At 39.7% G+C, this 12,738-nt stretch overlaps 1 protein-coding gene across 2 annotated transcripts in view; it reads right to left on the bottom strand.

Annotated features, from left to right (window-relative positions):
* SWAP70 (switching B cell complex subunit SWAP70) overlaps nucleotides 1–12,738 on the bottom strand; it is an 87,506-nt gene that overhangs the window by 37,660 nt on the left and 37,108 nt on the right. The window contains exon 3 of one of the 2 annotated variants that reach the window (XM_003818145.5): nucleotides 1,612–1,785. The exons of the other annotated variant lie outside the window; for it this stretch is intronic. Coding sequence (XP_003818193.1) covers nucleotides 1,612–1,785 — 174 coding nt within the window. The remainder of the gene's footprint in view (nucleotides 1–1,611; nucleotides 1,786–12,738) is intronic. 2 annotated transcript variants of the gene reach the window in all.

The raw sequence follows: 12,738 nt of genomic DNA, 5'->3' as shown, positions 1-12,738 counted from the left end.
TAATCCCAGCACTGTGGGAGGCTGAGGTAAAGGGATCACTTGAGGCCAGGAGTTTGATACCAGGCTGGGCAACATGGCAAGACCCCATCACTGCAAAAAAAATTTTTTTTAATTAGCTGAGTGTGGTGATGTACACCTGTAGTCCCAGCTACTCAGTAGGCTGAGACAGGAGGATCCCCTGAGCCCAGGAGGTTGAGGCTGCAGTGAGCCATGATTGCACCACTGCACTCCAGCCAGGGCAACAGAGTAAGACTCCGTTTCTTTTAAAAAAAAAAAAAAAGGCAGGTGTGGTGGCAGGCACCTGTAATCACAGCTACTCCGCGGGGTGGAGAATCATTTGAACCTGGGAGGAGGTGGAGGCGGCAGTAAGCCAAGATTGCGCCATTGCACTCCAGCCTGGGCAATAAGAGCGAAACTCTGTCTCAAAAAAAAAAAAAAAAAATCCCCTTTTGGCTTGAATCAGCCAGTGTGGCTGTTTCTAAGTAAGCATCCTGACTGGCAACTCAGTCAAGTTGGATACCTCCCTCACTCCTTTTAGAACATGCCCTTTGCTTTCCTGACTCATAAAACACTGCCTACTGTTGCTTCCATCCAGAATTCTCCTCTGCCTTCACTATTGGCCAAAATCCTTCCCACCCTTTAATGCCTTGGTACGGCCTTTCTGAAGGGCAACTTTGCCTTGTTCATCTAATACCCTGAAAGTGTGCATTTCTTAGGACTCAGAATTCCACTGCTGGAAGTTTATTCAAAGAAAATAATCAGACTAGTATGCAAAAATGCATGTAATAAGAGTAGTCTTAAGAGTTACTGAGTACATACTATGTGCCAGGCATTAAACTAAACCCTTTAAATGCAGAATTTCACAACCCTTAGACTAAACATTGTAATTGGCTTTATTTCACAGATGAGAAAATGAAGACTTGCAGGTTAAATAATTTGTCCAAGGTTTTTTTTAAAAAGTCCACACTTTTTTTAAAGTGTGGGGACTACAGCTGATTTTAATTGTGTATATTAATCTTTTCTGAATTTTCTACTGTAATAACCATGTATTAACATGTGTCACTTTTTAGGACAGTTAGATAGCACAGAAGCCTTACTCCTATTATTTTTTTCCTTTGGAAGTTTAGGGAAAATAACAAAACAAGCATTCTCTTTCTTTTACTTTGAAAGGTATGGAAAGTCATCACCTTGGACTTTGAAACAAGAATAGTATTTACTCACACAAAACAGCCCTGAAAACAACATTCTGGATCTTATGTGTTTCCCATGTATACCAGCACTCAGCCAGTTACATTTTGTCAATATGCAAGTAGTATGAAAATTATGTTGTGACTTGTACAGAATACTCTTTGGACATGAGGATAGATTCACTTATCATCATAGCCATTTAGAGAAGAAGAGACCCACTTTCCCTGTAAATCTCCAGGGGTATTACATGCCCCAAATTACTATATTTGGAGCTTTTCTATACTCAGGCTGCTTTGCCTCTGATCCAAAAACACTAGCCAAGGATCTCCTTCCATATCTATGCTGAATTAACAGAAAAAATACCAAGCCAGGTCTATTAAATGCTAAAATGACCAAGTAAAAACTCCCCAAGCCACACCTTACCTCTTCTGACACAATAATTAATGGATACTTGTCCTCAGATAAAAAGTTGAAAATAACCCATATTTTAAATGCATCTTCTTCTGTAATGAGCAGGGGATTCTTTGTGAGGTTTTTTTTGACACAGAGGGTCCAACACATCCTATTGAATTCAATCTTGTCAAAGTTGTCTTGGACCTAAAAAGGAATAAGGAAAAACTCCAACAAATCAGTCCGATATAAGCAGTATCTAAGGCAAGTAAAATAGAAAGACAAAGCCTCCTTTGGCTCCCATTTTAATCAATCCAATTAACCAACAGCCATATCCTACATATTTGCTTTAGGTATTACACTTTCAGTGGCTCAATTAAGATGTTACATTTAGCATGACACTGAACCAACATCTGTCCATATCACTCCCTTGGCACATAAAATACTGACCTCTCAAATAGTTACCGTTTCATGTGTACACACTATCTTCCTATTAATAAACAGACTACCAATCCTAGCACTGACCTCTCAAATAGTTACAGTTTCATGTTCATACACTATCTTCCTATTAATAAACAGGCTACCAATCCTAGCACATAGAAGAAACTGAGAATGTCAATTACTCAGTATGAGCCAAGTACAGGTACATTATCTTTACATACACGGTCAAAGAAGAGGCTGGGCATGGTGGCTCATGCCTGTAATCCCAGCACTCTGGGAAGCCGAGGCAGGCGGATCACCTGAGGTCAGGAGTTTGAGACCAACCTGACAAACATGGAGAAACCCCATCTCTAGTAAAAATACAAAAATTAGCCGGGCGTGGTGGCGCATGCCTGAACCCGGGAGGCGGAGGTTGCAGTGAGCTGAGATCACGCCATTGCACTCCAGCCTGGGCAACAAGAGCGAAACTCTATCTCAAAAAAAAAAAAAAAAAAAAAAGGAAGAAGATACCTTCTTTTGGGGAAAACTATTTAACTGAAATTCTAAAACAACAATCCTGCCATTCATTCATTTGTTCACGTATCCAGTGTTTCCTCAGCATCTACTACGAGCCAAGTACTGAGATTACATAGGCATGAGCCACTGTGCCTGGCCTATTTTTTATTTTTATTTTTTAACATTTTTTTATATTAATTTAAAAAATAAATAGGGATGAGGTCTTGCTATATTGCCCAGGCTGGTCTCAAACTCCTAGCCTTAAGCAGTTCTCTTGCATCAGCCTCCCACAGTGCTGGGAGGCACTTTTATATCCTATAAACTAAGGATATAAAGATGAAGAACTAGGTCTGTGCTCTTAAAATGTTCACAGTTTATTAGGGAAAACAGATATGCAAATAAATTTTAATATAACTGTATAATTTAACAGTGTATAATTCAATAGAATTGTTCACTCATTTGACAAATAAAATTTAGATCATAATTATTATTTGCCAAAGACAGTACAAAGATACTCAACATAATACTGGCCTATGTTCCCAAGGAACGTAAAGACAATTACAGCAGAGTGTGACAAGTACTGTAATAGAGATAAGCAGAGGATTTTGTGGGAGCACTGAGGAGCTAACACAATCTTGACATCTGGGGAAAGATTCGCAGAAAGAGTGACAGGACAACAGAGCTGAGTTCTCAAGCAGCATCAAGAGTCAAACAGATCAAGAATGGGATAAAGGGTATTCCAGGTAGAAGAGAATGTGAGAAAGCCCCGAAGTGGAGGCAAGCATGGTTAGTTTGGAAGAACTGTGAGTATTTAATGTGAATGGGGCACCTGGTGCTGGAGGGTGGTATAACTAAGGCTCTTCGTGTAAGTGCAAGTAACAGGAACCACCTTGGGTTCCTTTAAAAACAAAAGGAATTTATTGGAAAAACAATGGGTAACCTCACAGATCTAACGCAAAGGCTAGAAAAATCTAGGCTCTGAAATTAGGCTGGTATCAAGGTAGAGTAGGCAGCCAGAACTGCGGCTGAACCACTCACGGGAACAGTCTGGTGGAGACACCACTGCCTGTATAACATGAGAGCACCCTCACTATTACCACTGCTACCATTGCCCCTGTCCATGATCTTCTGCGTCACTCACTGCAGATTCAAAGTTCTACTGGCTGAACCTGGGTCACATTCCTGTGCTCTAGCTGCCAAGGAACAGGGAAAAATGAGTACCTGAACTTTCCGGATTTTGAGGCGTGAGGCAGGTCCTGTTCCCCACCAAGACTCTGTAGAATTTCCCAAATGTAAGAAAAAAGTTCAGATGCTAGACAGACAGACAGACACACACACACACACACACACACACACACACATAAAAGGCAAATTTCCATTACATGGGACACAGTGAAAGACAAGCCAGTGAGGTAGGTGAAGACTGATCATTAGGAGATTTATCATTCATGTTAAGGAGTTAGGACTTTATCTGGACTGAAAGAGTTGAAGGTAGTAACAGACACACTCTTCATTTTAAAAGCCACATTCTGCACCAGTGCAGTGCCTCACTCCTGTAGTCCCAGCACTATGGGAGGCTGATGCAAGAGAACTGCTTAAGGCTAGGAGTTTGAGACCAGCCTGGGCAATATAGCAAGACCTCATTTCTATTTATTTTTTAAATTAATATAAACAATGTTTAAAAAAATGAAAATAAAAAATACATAAATAAATATGTATAACAATACATAAATAAATAAATAAAATAAAAATAAAAATAAAAAATAGGCCAGGCACAGTGGCTCATGCCTATGTAATCTCAGCACTTTGGGAGGCCAAAGCATAAAGATTCCTTGAGCCCAGGAGTTTGAGACCAGCCTGGGCAACAGAGACAGACCTGGTCTCTACAAATAATAATTTTAAAAATTAGCTGAGCACAACAGTGCATGCCTGTGGTCCCAGCTACTCAGGAAGGTCAGGCAGAAGGATTGCTTGTACCCAGGTGGTCAAGGCTACAGTGAGCCATGATCATGCCACTGCACTCCAGCCTTGGAGACAGGGCAAGACACTTAATTAAAAAAAAAAAAAAAAATTTTTTTTTGAAAATTAAAAAAAAAAAAGCCATATCCTGGAATAACATGGAAGATGTACTGGAGGAGGCAGGCATGGGCAGCAGAATAACATCAGGGAAGCATTTCTTTTTAGAAACATATGAACAAACCATTTTTTTACTATATGAAAAAAGTCACCAGCTGTCCGCAGGCCGAAGTTTCACCTGATCTCTAACTTTAATTTGTAGTTGGCAAACCAGTCCTCCAGGAGTAGAAAGGGCTCCTTTGTGTTCTGCCTTTAGCACCTTGCCTCAGTCTAACACCATTTCCCACGGCCCCATCAAATACAAGTGATCCCATGGAGGGAAAGCAGCAGCAGCAAGCAGAAGCAGCAATTGCTGCTGCTTTTCTTTTTTGCCTTATCACTATCACCTTGAAGACTTACTATATGCTAGGCATTTTATATGTTATTTCTCACTTAAATTTTGTATTAGTCCTATAAGGTTAATTATTGCCCCTATTTTACAGATCAGAAAATACAGGTTCCAAAAAACTGAGCATCCTTGAACAACATAGGTTTGAACTTCGAGGGTCCACTTAAATGTGGACTGGATTTTCTTCTGCCTTTGCCACCACTGAGACAGCAAGACCAACACCTTCTGCCTCTTCCTCAGCCTACTCAACAAGAAGACAATGAGGATAAAGACCTTTACAATGATCCACTTCCACTGAATGAATAGTAAATACGTTTTCTCTTCCTTATGATCTTAATAACATTTTCTTTTCTCTAGATTACTTTATCATAAGAATAACTGCACATAATACATTTTACATTAAAATATGTGCTAATCAACTGTTTATATTATTGGTAAGCCTTCCAGTCAACAGTAGGCTATTAGGAGTTAAGTTTTGGGGGAGTCAAAAGCTAACCTTGGAAGCCAGGCACAGTGGCTCATGCCTGTAATTCCAGCACTTTAGGAGGCCAAGGTGGGTGGATCGCTTGAGTTCAGGAGTTTGAGATCAGCCTGAGCAACATGGTGAAACCCTGTCTCTACCAAAAATACAAAAAATTAGCCAGGCATGGTGGCATGCATCTGTGGTCCTAGCTGCCGGGGAGGCTGAAGTTGGGGGGAGATCGCACCACTACATGCCAGCCTAGGTGACAAAGTGAGAGACTCTGTCTCAAAAAAAAAAGTTATACTTGGATTTTCAACTATGTGGGTTCAAGTGTCAACTGTACATTTACAAAGTTCACATGGCTAGTAAATATCAAAACCAAAGTTTAAACTCAAGCTCAGCAAGGTGTGGTGGCTCACACCTATAATTCCAATGCTTTGGGAGGCTGAGGTGGAAGGATTGCTTGAGACCAGGAGCTCGAGACCAATGTAGGCAATATAGCGACATCTTATTTCTACCAAAAACATTTTTTTTTAATTAGCTGAGCATGTTGGCATGTGCCTTTAGCCCCAACTACTCGGGAGACTGAGGCAGGAGGATCACTTGAGCCTGGGAGGTGGAGGCTGCAATGAAGGCAAGACTGTGCTGCTGCACTCCAGCCTGGGCGACAGAGTGAGACTCTGTCTGAGGGGAAAAAAAAATCCAGCCTGGGCAACACAGTGAGACCCCTGTCTCTAAAGAAAAACATTTTTTAATTAGTAGGATATGGTGGTTTGTGCCTATAGTCCTAGCTTGTCAGGAGGCTGAGATGGGAGGCTCATTTGAGCCCAGAAATTCATGGCTGTAGTGAGCTGTGATCATGCTGCTGTACAAATTCACACTCTAGTCTGGGTGACAGAGCGCAACTCTGTCTCAAATGCTAGCTCTTCCCACCATACCAAACTGCTTGTAGAACTCAGTAGGTGGAGGCCATCTATGGGATGAATGCCATCTATGCAGAACATTTCCAAGGCCACCACCACCAACTCTATCCACACCCCACAAAACACTAAGCGGAAGATATGCCACACAGGGGAAATGACATGTGCACAAAAGCAGATAGCCTTGCTCTGAGAACAAGAAGTGATTCTAAGTGGATTCTGTGGTGAATCATAGGGTTCCTGAGGGGAAGTGGCTAGATATACAGCTGGAAAAGCAAATATAAGACCAAATCACAAAGGGCTTCATAATTTTAAGAAATAGCCTGTAGGAAAACAGTTCAAGGAGTTTAGAACAGAATACATGAAGAACTCCTACAATTCAATAACAGAAAAACAAGTAAGCGAATTTTAAAATGGGCAAAGGAATTATTCGACATGGCTCCAAATAATATATATGAACAGCCAACAAGCATATGAGAAGATGCTCAACATCACTTACGATTGGGGAAATGCAAATCAAAACACAATGTGATATCACCTCACACCTGTTAGAATGGTCACTATCAAAAAAAACAGAAAATAACAAGTGTTATTGTTAGCATGTGGAGAAATTCGAACCCTTGCACACTGTTGGGGGGATTGTAAAATGGTGCAGCTGCTATGGAAAACAGTGTGGAAGTTCCTCAAAAAGTTTAAAATAGAACTACCATATGATCTAGCAATCCCACTTCTGGATATATATCCAAAAGAACTGCAAACAGGACCTTAATGAGACATTTGCACACCTATACCCACTACAGCGTAATTCACAATAGCCAAGATGTGGAAGCAACCTAAATGTCCATCCAAGGATAAATGGATAAAGAAAATGTGATATACCTTGGGTGCAGTGTACACTTCTTGGGTGACAGGTGCACCAAAATCTCAGAAGGTACCACTAAATAGCTTATCTATATAACAAAAAAACCACCTGTTCCCCCAAAACTATTAAAGTTTAAAAAAAATTTTTTTTTAATTTTTTAAAAGAAAACAAGGGCCAGGCACAGTGGCTCACGCCTGTAATCCCAACACTTTGGGAGGCCAACGCGGGTGGATCACTTGAAGTCAGGAGTTCAAGACCAGCCTGGCCAACATGGTGATACCTCGTCTCTACAAAAAATACGAAAATTAGCCAGGCATGGTGGCAGGCACCTGTAATCCCAGCTACTAAGGAGGCTGAGGCAGGAGAGTCACTTGAACCCCAGAGGTGGAGGCTACAGTGAGCCAAGATCACACCACTTCACTCCAGCCTGAGCGACAGGGTGAGACTCTGTCTCAAAAAAAAAAAAAAAGAAAGAAAGAAAGAAAAAGAATATGTGTTATATACATACAATGAAGTATTATTCAGCCTTAAAAAAAGAAGGAAATGCTGTCATAGGTGACAATAGGGAAGAACCCTGAGGACACTATGTTAAGTGAAATAAGCTAATCAAAAAAAGACAAATACAGCATGATTCTACTTATAATAGAAGGTATCTAAAGTAATCAAACACACTTTAAAAAAATAGTAGAATGGTGATTGCCAAGGCCAGGGGGAAAAGGAAAAGAGGTGTTGTTCAAAAGGTGTAGAGTTTCAGTTATGCAAGATAAACAGGTTCTAAAGTTCTGTTGTACAATAATGTGCATACAATTAAAAATACTGTACTATACCCTTCAAACTGTTGAGGATAAATTTACATTATATATTTTTATCAGTTTTTTTAAGTATAAAATCTATAGTTTTCATAGAAAATAGTGCATAAAGCATTAGTATTCAAGTGTTTTCACTCAAGGTATAATGTCAAACAAAATAAAGAAATTCAATCTTGGGTTTCCGGAATTTCATATACCATACACTATGCCGAATGGTTTTCAAGGTTCTAAGAATAAGAATAAAGAAATATATGTGAAAGAATCTTGCTAAAGAAAAAAAATGCTTCCTTCCTGTAGGAGATAGCTAAAAATAAAGAAAAAAAAAAGGAAAAAAATGCTGCAAAGTATTTATTATTAAATTATACGATGTACTGACCGTATACACAGCTGTAACAAGAAAAAAAAAAGAGTTCTTTATGTGCTAATGTGAACTAATCACCAAGATATGACATGAAGGTACACAACACGAAGAATTATATAATGTCCAGTGAAAAATGCAAGTCAGAAAAGACCATATACAGCATGATCCTATTTTTATGTCTCCAGAGTAAAACTTAATCATACATTAAGATACACATATATGACAAAACTTTTTTCTAATGTGAGAGAAAAATGCACATAAAATTCAGGATGGTGGCTTCCTCTCGGGAGGAGGCAGGGAAATGACAAAAGAGAAGAGCAAAGAGGTTGAGGCAACATTACTGATGTGTTTCCCAAGATGAGTGGTAGGTTCACAGATGTTCATTTTATTATGCTTTATAATTTTCATATATCCTACAAATATTATTTTGTATATATCATATAAAATAAACAAAAAGACAAAATGGGGGGAAAAAAAGTGCTGATCAATGTATACAGATCACCAAGTGTACACAGATCACCAGTTTATACAGATCACCAAGTGTATACAGATCACCAAGTATATACATACCACCAGTGCATACAGATCACCAAGTGTATACAGATCACCAGTGTATACAGATCAACCATTTGTGTACAAAGGGGAGAGAACAGATCATCTTTGCTGTTTGTATGAAGTGTAGCAATGTCTGCATCAATATGTCTTTGAGCTGAACTGCAGCTCAAGACTCTTATTCTAGATCCTGTCTTTCACCGTGTATCTGTGGATATGCAAATATTTGTTACCTGTCTACTACAGGTCAGTCAGCATCTGGTATGGGAGGAGTCCCACATAAAATAAGACATATGTAGTCTCTAAGGAGCTTCTAGTGCGAGGAGGAAGACAGACTAACAGTTATGTGCAAATGCTCCAATAAAGGGGAATACAGGGAACTCTAGCAGGGCACAGTGGTTCATGCCTGCAATCTCAGTGCTTTGGGAGTCCAAGGCAGGCAGATGACTTGAGGCCAGGAGTCCGAGACCAGCCTGACCAACATGGTGAAACCCAGTCTCCACTAAAAATACAAATTACCCAGTCGTGGTAGCTCGCACCTGTAATCTCAGCTACTCAGGAGGCTGAGGCATGAGAATCACTTGAACCCAGGAGGTGGAGGTTGCAGTGAGCTGAGATTATACCATTGCACTCCAGCCTGGGCAACACAGAAAGAGTGTCTCAAAAAAATAAAATAAAATAAAAAAATAAAAATTTAAAAAAAAAAAGAGGGAAGATGCAGGTCCTCTTTCCTTGCCTAATGCAGCCATGGCTCGTGGTCCCAAGAAGCATCTAAAGCAGGTAGCAACTCCAAAGCATTGAATGCTGGATAAATTGACCAGTGTGTTTGCACAGTGAGGTCATATATATACACAGTAAGGCCATAAATATATATATGGTCTCTCTCTATATAGACAGTAAACAGAATTGTGTCTGTTATTAAAATATTATAGAACATACTGGGAAATTCTCAGAAATCCAGAATTTGGATAGGGATGATGACCACACAACATAGTAAATACATTCACAACTATTTTACTGTACACTTTAAAATGGTAGGTTTTATGTTATGTGAATTATATCTCAATGGTTTTATAGTTTCATAAAACCATTTAAACCAGAGCAAGAGCCAAGAAGGAGAAAGTAAAATGGTAGGCTCTTCTCATATAACTACATATACATTTCTAACCTCAAACTCTTTCCTGAGTCCCAGTTCTATATTTTACTACAACTCACATGAAATCATGAATTCTTTGAAATCAAAGGCCATATCTTATTCAGCTTTGTACCCCTCTGCCTGGTTTGCAGTATTAATTTGCGCATTCATTCATTCAAATCATTGTGAGTGTTTACCAGGTACCAGTTACTATGCTAAGAGCTGGATAACAGTGAACCAGTTCTTGCCGTCACAGAACTCAGAGTCTGGAGAGGGAATCAGATACCAAACAATACAGCAACAACCCAACCACTAGTAAGTGCTATAGAGGAAAAGCACAGGCTGCTGCGGGAAACACATTATAGGAGAGCTGGTTAGCTCTGGGAAGGGTGGGTTCTACCAGGAGAAACCTCCCTGAGGAAGTGACAATCAAGTCCAGAGCTAAAGGATCAACAAAAATTCGCTGCATTTGATGGGCGGAGTTGGCCTTACAGCACAGGAAGCAGCATGTCTGAAGGCTCTGAGGCAGGAAGGGTCTTGGTAATCTGGGGAACAGAGAGAAGGCCAACGTGATTGCACTAAAGTGAACAACCCACATGTCCAACAACTGATGAACTGAATATGTAAATAAAACATGGTATATCCGTAACGGAATGTTATTCAGCCATAAAAAGGAATGAAGTACTGTTATAGGATACAACGTGGATGAACCCTGAAAACATTATGCTAAGTGAAAGAAGCCAGATACAAAAGGCTGGCTATTGTATCATTCCATTAATATTATATGTCCAGAATAGGCAAATATATATAGACAGAAAGTAGATTTGCACTTGCCTAGAGCTACAGGGGAGAGGGAGTGATTGCTAAATGGGTATGAGATTTTGGGGGCAGCAGTGAGATGAAAATATTCTAAAATCAATTGTGGTAATGGTTGTAGTGAATGAACAAAAAAACCACTAAATGGTACATGTTAAATAGACTAATTGTATAGTATGTAATTTATATCTCAATAAAACTGCTACTTTAAAAAACAATATATCTTTACAGTACATGACTCACATTGCTGGCCAAAGTATTCATCAGTATAAAGTCATTCATGTTTCTCAGCATGAAACCCCTTTATTTACTCAAAAGTTTATAGTCCTCTATAGTTTCACAAATATAATGAAAATGTAGAGTCCAACTTGGTCATTGCACCAAATTAAAACTATGTAACTTTCAGTCAGGTGCAGTGGCTCACACCTATAATCTCAGCACTTTGGGAGGACAAGGCAAGAGGATCACTTGAGCTCAGGAGTTCAAGACCAGCCTGGACAACATAGTGAGACCTCTGCAAAAAAAAGTTTAAAATTAGCCAGGCATGGTGGTGCACACATGTAATTCCAGCTACTCCCCAAGCTACTTGGAAGGCTAAGGTGGGAGGATCTCTTGAGACCAGCAGGGCAAGGTTGCAGTGAGCCATGATCATGTCACTGCACTCCAGCCTGGGCAACAGAGCAAGACCTTATCTCAGAAAACAAAAAAACAAAACAAAACCCACACTATGTAACTTTCAAAAAACAATGAACGAAAAAATAACACAGGCTAAAGAGCAATAAAAAAGAACCACATGAAAGCACGGGTTTGCATGTTTAAGAACAGTACCACTTCCTACTAAATGATGTTGTTAGGCACACATTTGAAGTGCTTTGAGCACTGAAGGGAGTCATTTCATTAACAGAAGAAACTTGAGACTACACTTTATAAAAGAATTATAAGTGACATATGAACAAGAAAGTACACCAAGGGGAAAAAGCATAAATATTAGACTAGAAAAACAGAATGCAGAGGCTGCTAGGCTCTGGAGGAGAGACATACTGAACTGAAAAGTTTCTCTGTGTTTTTCTTTTGTGTATGTTTCCAAAAAACCAAATACAAAAAGGCTTCTGTTAGAAAGCACCAGATTCCCCAATTGGAATTTGGCATACTGCCAATGGATTAATGATTTTAATCATATAGCCCAAACCAAGACTTAATATGAGAATCAGAGAAAAGAACTGACAAGATTTGGACTAGCAAGCCTTATCAGCCATTAAATCTCATGGAAGAATTAGACTGCCTTAAAAATATGCTGAAGCAAAACTAGTTTTTTATATACTTTATTGGTACTAACTAGAAGGTAGTAATATACCACTTTCTTCAATTATTCACTGTCAGATAATCCAGCAATAGTGTCTCTGCCAAAAAAAAAAAAAGAGCCCACAAAAGTTTCTTCCTAGACGTTTAAAGAATTCCATTCCTTTACTAAACAAGGATTTTTTTTTTTTTAACAGACCAAGGTCTTACTTTGTTGTCCAGGCTGCTCTAGAACTCCTGGGCTCAGGTGATCCTCCTGCCTCAGCCTCCCAAAGTGCTGAGATTACAGGCATAACCTAACACGCCCAGCCAAGAAGGAATTTAAAAATTTAACATTTGGGGCCGGGCACAGTGGCTCACGCCTATAATCCCAGCATTTTGGGAGGCCGAGGCAGGTGGATCACCTGAGGTCAGGAGTTCAAGACCAGCCTGGCCAACATGGTGAAACCCCGTCTCTATTAAAAATACAAAAAGTAGCTGGGCGTGGTGGCAGGCACCTGTAATCCCAGCTACTCGGGAGGCTGAGGCAGAAGAGTCGCTTGA

The sequence above is a fragment of the Pan paniscus genome, chromosome 9 (genome assembly GCF_029289425.2).
Source record: "Pan paniscus chromosome 9, NHGRI_mPanPan1-v2.0_pri, whole genome shotgun sequence".
Classification (NCBI taxonomy): Eukaryota; Metazoa; Chordata; class Mammalia; order Primates; family Hominidae; genus Pan; species Pan paniscus.
The sequence above is the reverse complement of the archived record's forward strand: the minus strand, read 5'-3'. Positions and strand labels throughout refer to the sequence as shown.